Source organism: Rhinolophus sinicus, linkage group LG15 (genome assembly GCF_036562045.2).
Source record: "Rhinolophus sinicus isolate RSC01 linkage group LG15, ASM3656204v1, whole genome shotgun sequence".
In the NCBI taxonomy this organism is placed as follows: domain Eukaryota; kingdom Metazoa; phylum Chordata; class Mammalia; order Chiroptera; family Rhinolophidae; genus Rhinolophus; species Rhinolophus sinicus.
The window spans coordinates 3504056-3519991 of record NC_133764.1 but is presented as its reverse complement, the minus strand read 5'-3'; the positions used below and the strand labels follow the sequence as shown (position 1 = coordinate 3519991).

The 15936-nt window shown below is 36.2% G+C and overlaps 1 protein-coding gene across 17 annotated transcripts in view; it reads left to right on the top strand.

Moving 5' to 3' along the window:
• NCOR1 (nuclear receptor corepressor 1) overlaps positions 1–15936 on the top strand; it is a 169092-nt gene that overhangs the window by 19776 nt on the left and 133380 nt on the right. For all 17 annotated transcript variants that reach the window (XM_074320229.1, XM_019757395.2, XM_019757394.2 and 14 more), the window contains exon 2: positions 5584–5761. In XM_074320229.1, the coding sequence (XP_074176330.1) occupies positions 5654–5761 (108 nt within the window). In that variant the 5' untranslated portion in view covers positions 5584–5653. The remainder of the gene's footprint in view (positions 1–5583; positions 5762–15936) is intronic.

Below are 15936 nucleotides of genomic sequence, written 5' to 3'. Positions count from 1 at the left end.
TGTGAAACATTCTCAGGCATTCATCCATGGGTATCTCTATTGAATAATCAAATGAATTCCTACAAGTGGAATTGCTGTGGTAGAGGATGTGCATATTTTCAAGGTTCGGGGTGTATATTGCCATTCTTCTTTAGAAAGCAGTTTGTACTCATTTTGCATACCTGTAGTATGCATTATAAAATAATGCCTTTTTCTCCAAATCCTCACCAACACTAGGCATTATTTTTTAATATTTTGCCAATTTGGGGAGTGATTTTGTTTTACTTCTCTGTGGTTATTTATGAAGTTGACTTTATTGATTTTATTTCTTTTTTTTATAGATTTTATTGGTGGAGGTGAACAGGATTTTATTGGGGAACAGTGTGTACTTCCAGGCCTTCTTTTTCCAAGTCAGGTTGTTGTCCTTTCAGTCTTAGTTGTGGAGGGCGCAGCTCAGCTCCAGGTCTAGTTGCCTTTGCTAGTTGCAGGGGGCACAGCCCACCATCCCTTGCGGGAATTCATCCGGCAACCTTGTGGTTGAGAGGACATGCTCCAACCAACTGAGCTATCAGGGAGCTCAGCGGCAGCTCAGCTCAAGGTGCCGTGTTCAATCTTAGTTGCAGGGGGCAGAGCCCACCATCCCTTGCGGGACTCAAGGAGTCGAACTGGCAACCTTGTGGTTGAGAGCCCACTGGTCCACGTGGGAATTGAGCTGGCAGCCTTCGGAGTTAGGAGCATGGAGCTCTAACCGCCTGAGCCGCCGGGCTGGCCCTATTTCTTTTGTTAATCCCATATTCTGTCATGTCCTATATTTCTGTTGTGATCACTTTTTCTTATTGATTGTAAGAAATATATATATATATGCATGTACACATATGCGCATATATATATACATATTTCATACATTAAAATTTTGCTATACTTTTTCTGGCTTGTGGTTTGCCATTTAAAGGTGTCCTTGTTGTTTAGAAATAGAAAACAATACATTTTATAAGTTAAAGATATTAGTCTTATTTGTGCTTTTGGGGTTGTGCTTAGGATGTCCTTCGCTGTTCCTAGTTTATATGTGTATTTCTGTTAGGCTTTTGAAAGTACCTGGTCTTTTAAGGGACCTCAGATTGGAAATCACTTTGAGAATATTAGTGTCCTTAATTTTCTTGCCTTATCCTAAGGGTCAAGGAACAAATTAAAGGGAAGAAAAGCAAATAGTAATTACTGTTATGCGAACTTTCCAGGGTAAGATTTGAGACAGAAACCAAAGACTTATTGGATGCAGTAACTCTAATACTGTATTACAGCAAAAAGGTTTCTTTCCTTATATGATAATGTTACTTATCTCTAAGATGAAAGAAAAAGTACTGCTAATTAAACCACAAAATGCCACTGATTGTAGAATGCATATTGACTTGAGAGTTTTTAAGATGTGAACACAGGGGGGGTATAAGAATCCACGAAATATGTCATATGTTAACTTGGACTGCAGCACAATCATTTTTTTTTTTTAAAGATATTTTTGTTTTTTTAGTTGGGGAAGGGGAACAGGACCTTATTGGGGAACAGTGTGTACTTCCAGGACTTTTTTTTTTTCATCAAGTCAAGTTGTTGTCCTTTCAGTCTTAGTTGTGGAGGGCGCAGCTCAGCTCCAGGTCCAGTAGCTGTTGTTAGTTGCAGGGGGGCACAGCCCACCATCCCTTGCGGGAGTTGAACCGGCAACCTTGTGGTTGAGAGGACGTACTCCAACCAACTGAGCCATCCGGGAGCTCAGCGGCAGCTCACCTCACGGTGCTGTGTTCAATCTTAGTTGCAGGGAGCGCTGCCTACCATCCCTTGCGGGACTAGAGGAATTGAACTTGCAACCTTGTGGTTGAGAGCCCACTGGCCCATGAGGGACTCGAACCGGCAGCCTTCGGAGTTAGGAGCATGGAGTTCTAACCGCCGGAGCCACCACAATCATTTTTAAATAATGTAGTTGCTTTGTATAGTTTTGTTTGTTTTGGCTTGATGATTTTTAAAAAACAGCTTTATTGAGATAATTTGTGTACCATACAATCCATCCATTGAAATTATACAATACATTGGTTTTCAGAATATTCACAGAGATATGTACAAACATTACTACAGTTAATTTCAGAATATTTTCACCACCTCAGAAAGAAACCCTAATACAAAGAAATATTATTTAGCCTTAAAAAAGATGGTAATTTGCATATATGCTACCATAGGGGTAAACCTTGAAGACATTATGCTAAGTGAAATAATTCAGTCACAAAAGGACAAATAGTGTATGATTCTACTTATATGAGGAATCGTCGAATTCATAGAGACAGAGAGTAGAGTGGTGGTTGCCAGGGGTTGGGGGCAGGGGGAATGGGGAGTTAGTGTTTAATGGGTAGAGAGTTTCAGTTGGGGAGGATGAAAAAGTTCTAAAGATGGATGGTGGGGATAGTTGCACAACAATGTGAATGTACATAATGGTACAGAAATGTACACTTAAAAAGGGCTAAAATGGTAAATTTTATGTTATGTGTATTTTACCATAATAAAAACCGAAAGAAACCCTATACACTTTAGTTCTCACCTGCTGTTCCTCCATCCCTACCCCACCATCCCTAAGTAGCCACTAATGGGCTTTCTATCACTAGAGATTTGCTTATTCTGGACTTTCATATGAAAGGAAACATACGAAATGTGGACTTTTATGACTGGCTTCTTTTACTTAGCATAATGTTTTCAGGGTTCATACAAATTATAATGTGTATCAGTACTTCATTTTTTATGGCAGAATAATATTCCCTTGTAATGGGTATACCTGATTTTATCTCTCAGTTGATGGAAATGACATTTGGGTTGTTTCCGAGGTTTGTGTAGTTATTTTGGGACTTAACTTGGGATCTTACAATTCTAAGAAATGAAAACCTCCTCTACTTACATTAATAAAAGGAGGACTTACTGTAAGATTCTGTAGGCAATTTAATAGGCATCTGAGGACAAGGAAAGAAGTACAGCAGTTTGTTGTGGGGATTGACCCTGGAGCGCAGAGTCGGGAGCCAAGGCCGCTGCTGCTGTCTTGGGCCTGCAAGTTCTCTTGGCTGCACTTCTCTCTGCATGTCCACTCTAGTCTGTGTCTAGATTGGCATTCTCTGCTTCCTCTGTAACTTCTCTGGCACATGCTTTGGCTCATCTTGACTTCTATTACGGCCACTTTGCAACTCAGGTCCCTGTAGCTGATGTTCTCAATTCCAACTTCATGGAGAGGGATCTGATTGGTATATCCTGATCCAGTAGGGTAGTTTATTGATACAAAAATGATGTCAAAGCCACACTTTAGGAGCAGATTCTATACGATTGTGGGCATGGACCTGGGTGTGACTGGCCTCTGTAGGCCTCTAATGCTAGTCAATCTAAAGATGACCTAATTTTTAGGCCAGTGACTTCTAAACTTTTTGGTCTCAAGACTCATTTACACTTAAAAATTTAGGACTCCTAAAGCTTTTGGTTCTGTGGGTTGTCTATGTTGATATTTACCATATTAGATATTAAAATGGGAGAAATCTTAAAGATATTTATTCATTACAAATAATATAAACCTACTTAATGTTAATATAAATAACATTTTTATGATAAGTAACTGTTTTCCAAAATAAAACAAAATTTGTTGAGTGGCATTGTTTTACATTTTTGCAAACCTCTTTAATATAAAGCTTAAGGGAAATTAGCTTGATTCTCCTATCTGCTTCTGTATTCAGTCTTGCAATATATACATATATATTTGTGAAGAAGCAGTTTAATTTTAACCTCAATTACACAATAATTGCTGTTCAGAACATAATTTTCCAGGATTTAGAAACCTTTCTGGATAGGCTGTTTTTAACGACATTACGTCTTCAACATTGGAATCAAAAGAATTGTAAAACAGAAGTAAAGACTCAAATCTCAAAGAGTTGACTTCGGAGGATATCTAATTTATGAAGTAATTTCTTTTGGTTAATCTTTAGAAATGTTGAGACCTTGGATTATTCAGGGAGGCAATATGAAAACAACGGTGGAAATAACATGTTGAGAATATAAGTGATATACTAAATAGATTGTTCAATCACTATCATCCTCTCTCCATGCATGTCATTTCATCTTACTTTCAATGAAGATTTAAATAAGGAAACTTTTTGCTATATCAAAAATATGATTTATCTATTTTAAAGGTACCACTATTTTTATTAAAGTTGATCATTCTTATTAATGCTTTTATAATAAAATAATTTATCCACAGAGAGTCATGTAAATAGCAGCTAGCTGAGTTGGTTTGCCATCTTGATGGGAAATCCACAATATATTGTTTTGATTGAAGTTTATGAAGAAAAGCTAACCTCACACAGATACGTATTTGGAAAAGGGAGGGGTATTTTAATAGCCTCTTTAGATTAATTGTGGATATTCTTTGATACTACATCTAAACCAAAGAAGTGGTAATTTTTTAAAAGTTAGTTGCTGTGTAGAATCTGAAACCATATCAATGAAACTTTTCACATTCTATCACTGTAAACATTTGTTTGTCTTGTACTTTATTTAATTGTAAAAATGTTTTGCACTTTAGATAAATGTTCATGCATAATTTTGTAACATTGGTCATTTGGAAAATATTGATTCATTGAGTTATGCAGTTATTTCAAATGTTGGCACATTTTGTTATATAATATCAAAAACTCACACTTAATATCCAGTGTGAGTAAAACTTACCAGTCTTGCCGGAAAAGTCTTTAAATTTGGGAAACTGGCAAGTTCATGGTGGCAGATACATGTTTTTCCAAAATCCTAATTTTCACAAACACTGCAGTTGTCTTCCTTGAAGCGACAGTCTCACTTTGTTCTTCCTTGAAAGCTTTCTTTCCATAAGTGCCTTCTTAGGCTATCATTTTGGGCAGAATTATTTAACAAACACAATATTTCCTCTGCACAAATGCTTACCTTATAAATACTCGTGAATCCTTTTAACAATTGACTTTTTCATAACCCCAAAATTTACAATTATACTGTTTTTCTGAAAATAAGACCTAGCCAGACAGTCAGCTCTAATGAGTCTTTTGGAGCAAAAATTAATGTAAGACCCGGTCTTATTTATTATAATATTATATATTATAATAAATATTATAATAAATATTATAAGACCCGGTCTTATATAATGTAAGACTGGGCTTTATATTAATTATTGCTCCAAAAGACTCATTAGAGCTGATTGTCTGGCTAGGTCTTATTTTCAGGGAAGCACAGCAGATTTTTGTTTTTGGAACATATATTTGTTTCTCAGACTTTTATCAAAAGAGAGACATTTACTGAGCAATTGCTATATGCCAGATTCCATGCTAAGATTTTATATACATGTTTTTACTTTGTATAGCTACTTATATTATTTATGATCTATTAAAGAACTTGTTTTTAAGTGTAAGGATCCGTTAATGGTTTTCAAACATCAATAACTTCTAATGAGTAAATACATGAGAGAAAGCTTTTACTGGTAATTGTTTATTTTTGTAGCTGTAGTTATAATTTATTAGAAGTACACCTGCTGCTTTAGTTCTTATCAATTCTATTTTTTCCATTTCTGTTTAGGTGGTTTCCTAGAAACATGATTGTTTGTTGGACTTGATCTCACAGCCTGGTGAGGACTTCTGTACTGATAATGTCAAATTCAGGTTATCCTCCCAACCAAGGAGCATTCAGCACGGAACAAAGTCGTTATCCTTCCCACTCTGTTCAGTACACCTTTCCCAGCTCCCGGCACCAGCAGGTAAGGAACAAATACTATACAAATTGCATATGTAGTTTGAGCTTTTCTTTACTTTTCCTATTTAATACATTAGTCAGAAGCCATGTGTATGTATAAATTTTGTTGTTTTTTTTAATGGCAAGAACCATTTTCAAAGATGGGGGAATTAATTATCTTTGTCTTCTAGACTATGGCTTTATGACATTTCAGGACATGACCATGTCTCTGCTTTTGATTTGTAGGATTTGTGGATAGAATAATATCAGTTACCTAGAGTTTCTAGGTTAAGAACTATATTTATGCTCCAAGTTTTGGTTGAGTGTTAAGCTGTTCAGATAACTTGGTCTCTTTTGAGTGATGGCCAGGATAGGGACTCTACCTTCTTGAGCGAGTTGATGATAAGAAGGTGAAAGAGTTTGTATGATTGATTTACCTTGTGAAAAATAAAATATGAGGTAAAATTACCGTTTCAGAATGGGCCAGGTAAAAGGGTTTAAGAGGTTTGAAGAGAAAATGGAAGGCAAAGGGTGAAATGGTTATTCAGAGAAAAAGGAAGCAAATTTACCAGCAAAGTATAGTTGAGGACTATGGGGTGCTACTGAGGACTCCTGTGTCATGATCACAGAGTGAGAATGGACACCTTTACCTTGTTTCTGTTTAGGAAAGCATTCAGTTTTTCACCATTAAGTATAATATTAATTGCACGTTTTTGTAGGTGCCCGTTTTCTGTTGAAGAAGTTGCTTTTATCGCTAGATTGAGAATTTTTATCATGATTGGGTGTTGAATTTCGGTTGCATGTCCTGCCTCCCCAGTGCTATTCATCTGATACTAATTTCCTAGATTATTGTTGCTTCTTTTTTTAAATCAACGTTGAAGTTTAGTTTACATACAATAACATTTAAATGTATGTATACATTTTGGCAGATTCATTCACCCATAAAACCACCACCAAAATTGAAGGTATGGAACATTTTTATCACTCCAGAAAGTTCCGTTTTCCCCCATCCAGGTCAGTCTTCCTTCCCCACTTCCCACAAACTTTAGCTCCAAGGAAACCACTGATTTGTTTTCTGTCATAATAGATATATACTCATTTTGAGTTTCATATGAACTCTTTTATCTATGGCTTCTTTTGTTTCCCATAATATTTTTGAGATTTATTTATGTTTTGACGCATCTCAATAGTTCTTTTTATGGTTGGGTATGGATATATGACAATTTGGTTATCTAGTCACCTAGTCCAGTTTTTGGTTATTACAAATAAAATTATTTAGGAAAAATGTGTGTATTTGTTGTATTTAGATTATATAAAGAAGTATTGCCTTATTTTCTTAATAGTATCCTTTGGGGTTTAAAATTTTTATCAAGTCCAGTTTATTAAATTTGTCTTTTATGTTTCTTGCTTTTTGTGTCATATTTAAGAAGTTTTTGCCAAACTCAAGGTCACTAAGATTTTCTCCTAAATTTTATAATTTTAGGTTCTACATTTAAGTATATGAGGTATTTTGAATTAAAATTTTGTTCATGGTGTGAGGTAAGGGTTGTTTTGCACATGAGTATTCAGTTGTTCTGGAAACAATTTGTTGAAAAGATTATTCTTTTCCCAATGAATTGCTGTGGTACTTCTATTGAAAATCATTTGACCACATATGTGCAAATCTATTTCTGTTCTGTCTATTCTGTTCCATTGATATATTTTGTCTATTTTTACCTCACAACTTTGTGACTTTTCTATGTAAACACACTTGATCTTTTAATAAAGTACTTCACATTACCTTGATTATTATGGCTTTACAATAAGTTGAAATTAAGTAGTGTGATTCCTTCCTGAATTGTTTTGAATATTCAAGATCCTTAGTATTTCTATATACATTTCAGAATCAGCTTGTCAATTTCTACAAAAATACTTGCTGGGATTTTGATTGGGATTGTATTAAACCTAGAGATTAATTTGGGAGAGAACTGACATTTTAACAACTTTGAATCTTCTGGTCCATGAACATGGTATATTTCTCCATTTATTTAGATCTTCATTAATTATTCTGAGTAACGTTTTGTAGTTTTCAATGTACAGGTCATATACCTCTTTTTTTTTCCTGTTTTTTTTTTTTTTTTAAATTTATTGGGGTGACAATTGTTAGTAAAATTACATAGATTTCAGGTGTACAATTCTGTATTACATCATCTATAAATCCCATTGTGTGTTCACCACCCAGAGTCAGTTCTCCTTCCATCACCATATATTTGATCCCCCTTACCCTCATCTCCCACCCACCACCCCCCCCTTACCCTCTGGTAACCGCTAAACTATTGTCTGTGTCTATGAGTTTCTGTTTCTCATTTGTTTGTCTTGTTCTTTTGTTGTTTTTGGTTTATATACCACATATCAGTGAAATCACATGGTTCTCTGCTTTTTCTGTCTGACTTATTTCGCTCAGCATTACACTCTCAATATCCATCCATGTTGTCACAAATGTTCCTATATCATCTTTTCTTACCGCCGAATAGTATTCCATTGTGTATATATACCACAACTTCTTTATCCATTCATCTATCGAAGGACATTTTGGTTGTTTCCATGTCTTGGCCACCGTAAACAAAGCTGCCGTGAACATTGGAGAACACGTGTCTATGTATAAATGTTTTCAGATTTTTTGGGTAGATACCCAGGAGAGGGATTGCTGCGGCTGCACCAGTCTGCATTCCCACCAACAGTGTATGAGGGTTCCTTTTTCTCCACAGCCTCTCCAACACTTGTTACTATTTGTCTTGTTGATGATAGCCATTCTGACTGGGGTGAGGTGGTATCTCATTGTGGTTTTGATTTGCATTTCTCTGATGATTAGTGATGTTAAGCATTTTTTCATATGTCTGTTTGCCATTTGTATGTCCTCTTTGGAGAAATGTCTCTTCAGGTCCTCTGCCCATTTTTCAATTGGGTTGTTTGTTTTTTTGTTGTTGAGTTGCATGAGTTCCTTGTATATTTTGGATAGTAGCCCCTTATCGGAGGCACTGTTTGCAAAAATCTTCTCCCATTCAGTTGGTGGCCTCTTTATTTTGTCGATGGTTTCTTTTGCTGTGCAGAAGCTTTTAAGTTTCATATAGTCCCATTCGTTTATTTTAGCTTTTACTTCCATTGCCTTTGGAGTCAAATTCATAAAATGCTCTTTGAACCCAAGGTCCATAAGTTTAGTACCTATGTTTTCTTCTATGCAGTTTATTGTGTCAGGTCTTATGCTTAAGTCTTTGATCCATTTTGAATTAATTTTGGTACATGGTGACAAATAGCAGTCCAGTTTCATTCTTTTGCACGTGGCTATCCAATTCTCCCAGCACCATTTATTGAAGAGGCTGTCTTTCCTCCATTGTATGTTTTAGCTTCTTTGTCAAAAATTATCTGTCCATATTTATGTGGTTTTATTTCTGGGTTCTCAATTCTATTCCATTGGTCTATGTGTCTGTTTTTCTGCCAATACCATGCTGTTTTGATTATTGTAGCCCTGTAGTACAAGCCAAAGTCAGGAAGTGTGATACCTCCATTATTGTTCTTTTTCTTAAGATTGCTTTGGCTATTCGGGTCTTTTGTCGTTCCAAACAAATCTGATGATTTTTTTGTTCTATTTCTTAAAAAATGCCATTGGGATTTTGACGGGGATTGCATTGAATCTGTATATTGCTTTGGGTAATATGGCCATTTCCACTATGTTGATTCTTCCAATCCATGAGAATGGAATATCTTTCCATTTCTTTGTGTCTTCTTCAATTTCTTTCAAAAATGTCTTATAGTTTTCAGCATATAGGTCTTTCATATCCTTGGTTAAGTTTATTCCTAGGTATTTTATTCTTTGTGCTGCAATTGCAAAAGGAATTGTTTTTTGTATTTCTTTTTCTGAGATTTCATTGTTAGTATATAGGAAAGCAATGGACTTTTGTAGGTTGATTTTGTAGCCAGCAACTTTACTGTATTCGTTGATTGTTTCTAATAGCTTTTTGGTGGAGTCTTTAGGGTTTTCTATATATAGCATCATGTCATCTGCAAAGAGTGATAATATAACTTCTTCATTCCCAATTTGGATGCCTTTTATTTCTTTCTCTTGCCTGATTGCTCTGGCAAGGACTTGAAACACTATGATGAAAAGCAGAGGTGATAGGGGACAGCCCTGTCGTGTTCCTGAACATAGAGCAAAGGGCTTCAGTTTTTCACCATTAATTATGAGATTAGCAGAGAGCTTGTCATATATGGCCTTTATTATGTTAAGGTATTTTCCTTCTATACCTATTTTATTAAGTGTTTTAATCATAAATGGATGTTGTATCTTGTCAAATGCTTTTTCTGCATCAATTGATATAATCATATGATTTTTGTCCTTTATTTTGTTTATGTGACGTATCACGTTGATGGATTTGCGTATGTTGAACCATCCTTATGCCTCGGGTCGTGATGAATAATCTTTTTAATGCATTTTTGTATTCGATTTGCTAGAATTTTATTTAGGATTTTTGCATTGGTATTCATCAGAGATATTGGTCTGTAGTTTTCTTTTTTTGTGCTGTCCTTACCAGGTTTTGGTATCAGGGTAATGTTGGCCTCATAAAATGAGTTAGGGAGTACTGTCTCTTCTTCAATTTTTTGGAAGAGTTTGAGCAGGATTGGTATTAGATCCTCTTTGAAGGTTTGGTAGAATTCACTAGTGAAGCCATCTGGTCCCGGACTTTTGCTTTTGGGAAGGTTTTGGATGACTGATTCAATTTCGTTACCGGTGATCGGTCTGTTTAGATTTTCCAGTTCTTCATGGTTCAGCCTTGGAAGGGTATATGTTTCTAAGAACTTGTCCATTTCTTCTAGGTTATTGAATTTGGTGGCATATAGTCCTTCATAGTATTCTTGGATGATCCTTTGTATTTCTGTGGTGTCCGTGATAACTTCCCCTTTTTCATTTCTGATTTTGTTAATTAGTGTCTTCTCTCTTTTTATCTTAGTGAGTCTAGCCAAGGGTTTGTCAATTTTGTTAATCTTTTCAAAGAACCAGCTCTTTGTCACATTAATTTTTCTATTGTCTTTTTGTTCTCTATTTCATTTAGTTCTGCTCTAATTTTTGTTATTTCCTTTCTTCTGCTGACCTTGGGTTTCACTTGTTCTTCTTTTTCTAGTTCTTTAAGGTGTAACATGAGGTTATTTATTTGGGATTTTTCTTGTTTCTTGAGATAGGCCTGTAATGATATAAATTTCCATCTTAAAACTGCTTTCGCTGCATCCCAAAAATTTTGGTAGGATGTATTTTCATTGTCATTTGTTTCTATGTATCTTTTGATCTCTCCTCTAATTTCTTCTTTGACCCAGTCGTTCTTTAAAAGTATGTTGTTTAATCTCCATGTATTTGTGTTTTCTCCTGCTTTCTTTTTGCAGTTGATATCCAATTTCAAAGCCTTGTGATCAGAGAATATGCTTGGTATGATTTCAATCTTCTTAAATTTGCTGAGGCTGATTTTATGTCCCAATATATGGTCTATCCTTGAGAATGTTCCATGTACACTAGAAAAGAATGTATAGTCTGATGTTTTAGGATGAAGTGCTCTATAAATGTCAATTATGTCCATTTCATCTAATGTGTCATTTAGGGCTGCTATTTCGTTATTTATTTTCTGTTTGGATGATCTATCCATAGCTGTCAATGATGTATTTAAGTCCCCTAGTATAATTGTGTTTTGGTCAATTTCTCCCTTTAGTTCTGTTAGTAGTTGCTTGGTATTATTTGGTGCTCCCTGATTGGGGGCATAAATATTGATGACTGTTATGTCTTCTTGTTGTATAGTCCCCTTTGCCATTATGAAATGTCCATCTTTGTCTCTTGTTATCTTTTTCACCCTGAAGTCTGTTTCATCTGATATCATTATGGCTACACCTGATTTTCTCTGGGCACCATTTGCTTGGAGTGTCAATTTCCACCCTTTCACTTTGAGTCTATGCTTGTCCTTGTAGCTGAGATGTGTCTCTTGGAGACAGCATATGGTTGGGTTTAGTTTTTTGATCCAGTCTGCTACTCTGTGCCTTTTTATTGGTGAGTTCAGTCCATTTACATTTAGGGTGATTATTGATATGTGAGGATTTCCTGTCATCCTATCTTTAGTTTTCTGGTAAGGCTGTGTCTCCATTGTTTCTTTGCCTTTTTGTTGTTGTCTATTATTTCTGTGTGGTGATATTTTATGATGTTTCCCTCTGTTTCTTCTTTTATTACAGTATATATTTCAGTTCTGGATTTTTTTTGAATGGTTACCCTTAAGTTTATGTAAAAGAAAGTTTGATATTTAGAGTATTCCATTTTCTTCAGCACGCTTACTTTCTCCATTCCCATATTTCGGTTCAGGCCTTTACTCTCTTCCTTTTTATGTTTTGGTTCCCACAAATTGTCCCTTTTGATGGTGGTCGAATAGCCTCCTTTAGTATTTCTTGTAGTGCAGATGGTGTATTAGAAAATTCCCTCAGCTTCTGTATTTCTGGAAAGGTCTTTACTCCTTCATATCTAAAGAATATCTTTGCTGGATATATTATTCTTGGCTCATAATTTCTCTCTTTCAATAGTTTGAATATTTGGTTCCACTCCCTCCTGGCTTGTAGAGTTTCTGCTAATAAATCTGATGATAATCTAATGGGCTTTCCTTTGTAGGTTACCATCTTCTTTTCCCTGGCTGCCTTGAGGATTCTTTCTTTGTCGTTGATTTTAGACAGCTTCAATACAATGTGCCTTTGAGAAGGCCTGTTGGAATTGAAGTAATTAGGTGTTCTATTTCCTTTTGGATTCGAGGATCCAGTTCTTTCCACAAGTTTGGGAAGTTCTCATCAACAATTTGTTTGAATATATTCTCTGTTCCCTTCTCTCTTTCTTCTCCTTCTGGTATGCCCATTATTCTTATATTGCTCTTTCTGATGGAGTCAGAAAGTTCTTGTAGAGTTCTTTCATTTCTTTGAAGTCTCAAGTCTCTTTCTTCTTCCATCTGTGTCATTTCCAGGTTTCTATCTTCGATGTCACTGATTCTTTCCTCCATCTGGTCAACTCTACTACCTAAGCTGGTTATTTCATTCTTAATTTCTTCTATTGAGTTCTTAATCTCCAGAAATTCTATTTGGTTCTTTTTTAAAATTTCAATCTCTTTCGTAAAATGCTCATGTTTTTCTTTGATTGTGTTTCTGAGTTCATTTAACTGCCTATCTGTGTTTTCTTGCATCTCGTTGAGTTTTTTCAGAACTGCAATCTTGAATTCTCTGTCATTTAAGTCACATATTTTCATATGTTTAAGTTCCTTTTCTGGAGACTTTTCACTTTCTTTCTGAGTTGTCTTGTTGCCTTGGTTATTCGTGGCAATTACTGATTTATTATTTCTCTTCCTAGACATCTACAGGAGTGGGTTCTGCAACAGGTTGATAGGAAGAGGTCTTTCTTTTGTTTTCCAGTACTTGTTGGTAGAATGTTTTATTTTCTCTCCGATTGCAGCCTTTTTTTTCTCTCTCACACGGTAGTGCTATGTTTTCTCTGCACTATTCCAGCTTCTCACACAATGGGGGGGATTCCCTGGGAGACGGGCTTCTCCTCTGTTAATAGTTCGCCTGGGTCACAGGGCGCAGTGTCCCGGTGGATATGCGGAGAGCTTTTGATGTTCCAAAGCTCTTCCAGCTCCCGATACAGAGCCCGTATGTTTCAGCAGTTCTGTTTACTCCTGCAGGGATCTGCCCAGATAGGTGGGCCCAGGGGTGGGGTGAGTTGTGAGAGGTGGCCCAGAGCAATGGCGGTGACCACCACCACAGCCGGTCCTGCTTCCACAGCTCCCTCCCCTTTGCTGGAACTAGTTGGGCTGTGAATCTGTGTCTGCGGTCCACAGTTCTCAGAACAGCAAATATTCTATTCTTTTGATCTGACACTACTACTGTTCCGCTTCTAGCACCGGGCAGGTAGGGGCGGGAGGAGCTCTGGGAGGGTAGGGAGGGGGCGGCTAGTCTCAGTGCCTAAGGCTTCTGTTCTCTGCTCGGCAGTGCGGGCTTAAACCACCGTTTTCAGCCTTCTTCCCTCAGTCTTTTCTCCGATGTCTCTGCCGTGAGCGTTGGGTTCAGCCGTGTTATATGCTGCCCCCTCAGCCCTGTGGGCCATAAGCGGAGCCCTAGCAGTCCGAGTTCTTCCCTCTCCCGCAGCTGCGGTAGTTCCGGGAAGCAGCGAGCTCGGAGCACTGAGCTAGGTCTGCGTCCTGCGCCTGTGCGGTTCTGTCTCTGTACTTCTCCCTTCCCTCCTCCCCTGCTTGCACGATTCGCCCACCTTTAGGTGAATTCAGTAGTGGGCCTCTTCGTCTTGCCTGTCTGTTGTGCAGGGAGTCCTTTGTGGAGTTATTATTGTTCGATTAGTTGTAAATTCCAGGGGAGCTTTACAGAGGCTCACCTCACGCCGCCGTTTTGATCCCTCTTGCCATATACCTCTTTTGTCACGTGTATTTCTATATATTTCATGGTTTTGATGCTATTGTAAATGGTATTGCTTTTTGAATTTCAGTTGTTCATTACTACTACGTATATTGATCTTATATCTTGCAACTTTACTTGTTACTTCTAGTTGCTTTTTTGTAGATTCCACAGGATTTTCTCCTTGAGTAATGCTGTAATCTCAAAATAAAGACAGTTTTGCTTCTACCTTTCCAAACTGGGTGCCTTTTCTCTTATTTGCACTGCCTAGAATCTCTAGTACAGTGTTGAACAGAAGGGGTGAGAGTGGGCCTGCTTGCCTTGTTTCTGATTTTAAGTGGAGAACATTGTCGTTCACCATTAAGATTGTTAGCTTGGGAAGTATTTCTTCTTCTGTATTTTCTTAAAGAGTTTGTTTTGGATTGATATTTTTTCTTCCTTAGATGTTTGATAGAATTTATAAATGAAGTTATCTGGGTCTAGAATGTTCTTTGGGATGTGTTTAAATTAGGAACTCAATTTCTTTAATAGTTAGAATTCAGATGATTTTTTTCTTGAGTCAGTTTGGGTAGGTTTTGTTGTTCAATATTTTAAATGTATTATAATAAGTTGTCATACTATTCCCTTATTATTTCAATGTCTTTGAGACCTGTTGTGATATTATTCCCCATGTTAAGTGTTCTCCCCAACCTGTTTTTCTTTATTAGTCTAGCTAGAGGTTTACCAATTTAATAGATTATTTTCTTTGAAGAACTAGCTTTGGTTTTATCCATTTTCACTATTTTTTTCTACATACTGATTTCTACTTCGAATTATTTTCTTCCTTCAGTATTTGCCCACATATGTACCATGTCTGAACCTTTCACTCCTTTGTATATTTTTCTGTTTTCCTTTTGGTATCATTTTCTTTTTGCATGAAGAATGTAATTTCACTTAGTTTAGGTCTTTTGGTAATGTGCTTTCTCAGCTTTTAATTATCTGAAAAGTTTATTTCAACTTCATTTTTGAAGAATATTTTCACTGGATACAGAATTCTACGTTGACTATTTTCTTTCAGCACTTTAGAAGATGTCATTTGTTGTCTGCTGGCTTGTATGGTTTCTGAGTAAAAGTTGTTGGTTATTGTTATTTTTATTTATATGTGTGTCTGTTTTCTCCTTTGGTTATTTGTTAGGATTTTTCTCTTTATCAGTAGTTTTCAGCAATTTGATTATGATGTGCCTTTTTTGTGTATTTTAAAAAATGTATATGTTATTGTCTTTGGCACTCACTGCTTTTGTGGAGTTACAGTTTTCATGAATTTGGGCAAATTTCTGCCATTTCTTCAGATATGTTTTTCTGTCTCCTTTCCTCCTAGTTTCCTTCTGAGTTACCAATTACTTATATTTCATATTACCCTATAGGTCACTGGACCTCTGTTCGTTCTTTTTTTTTTTTCCTTTTTTTTAATCCATTTGCTTCATTTTACTATGGCTTCATGTTCAGTGACCTTTTCTTCTGCAGTTTCCAATTTGTTTTAATTTCATACAATGAAATTTTTGTAGACACTAGATTTTTCATTTTTTATTGGAATATGAACACTGAATTTTACACTTTTTAGTGTTGCCTTTTGTTGTGTTCCTTTAAGGAAAATTGGATTCCTTGTGGTAGGCAATTAAGTTACATTTGAGATTTATTTTTAAAGGCTCTTAGGGCAAGTCTAGAATAGGCTTTATTCTAGCTCTTATTTATCTTCCACTTCTAACCTTTTTT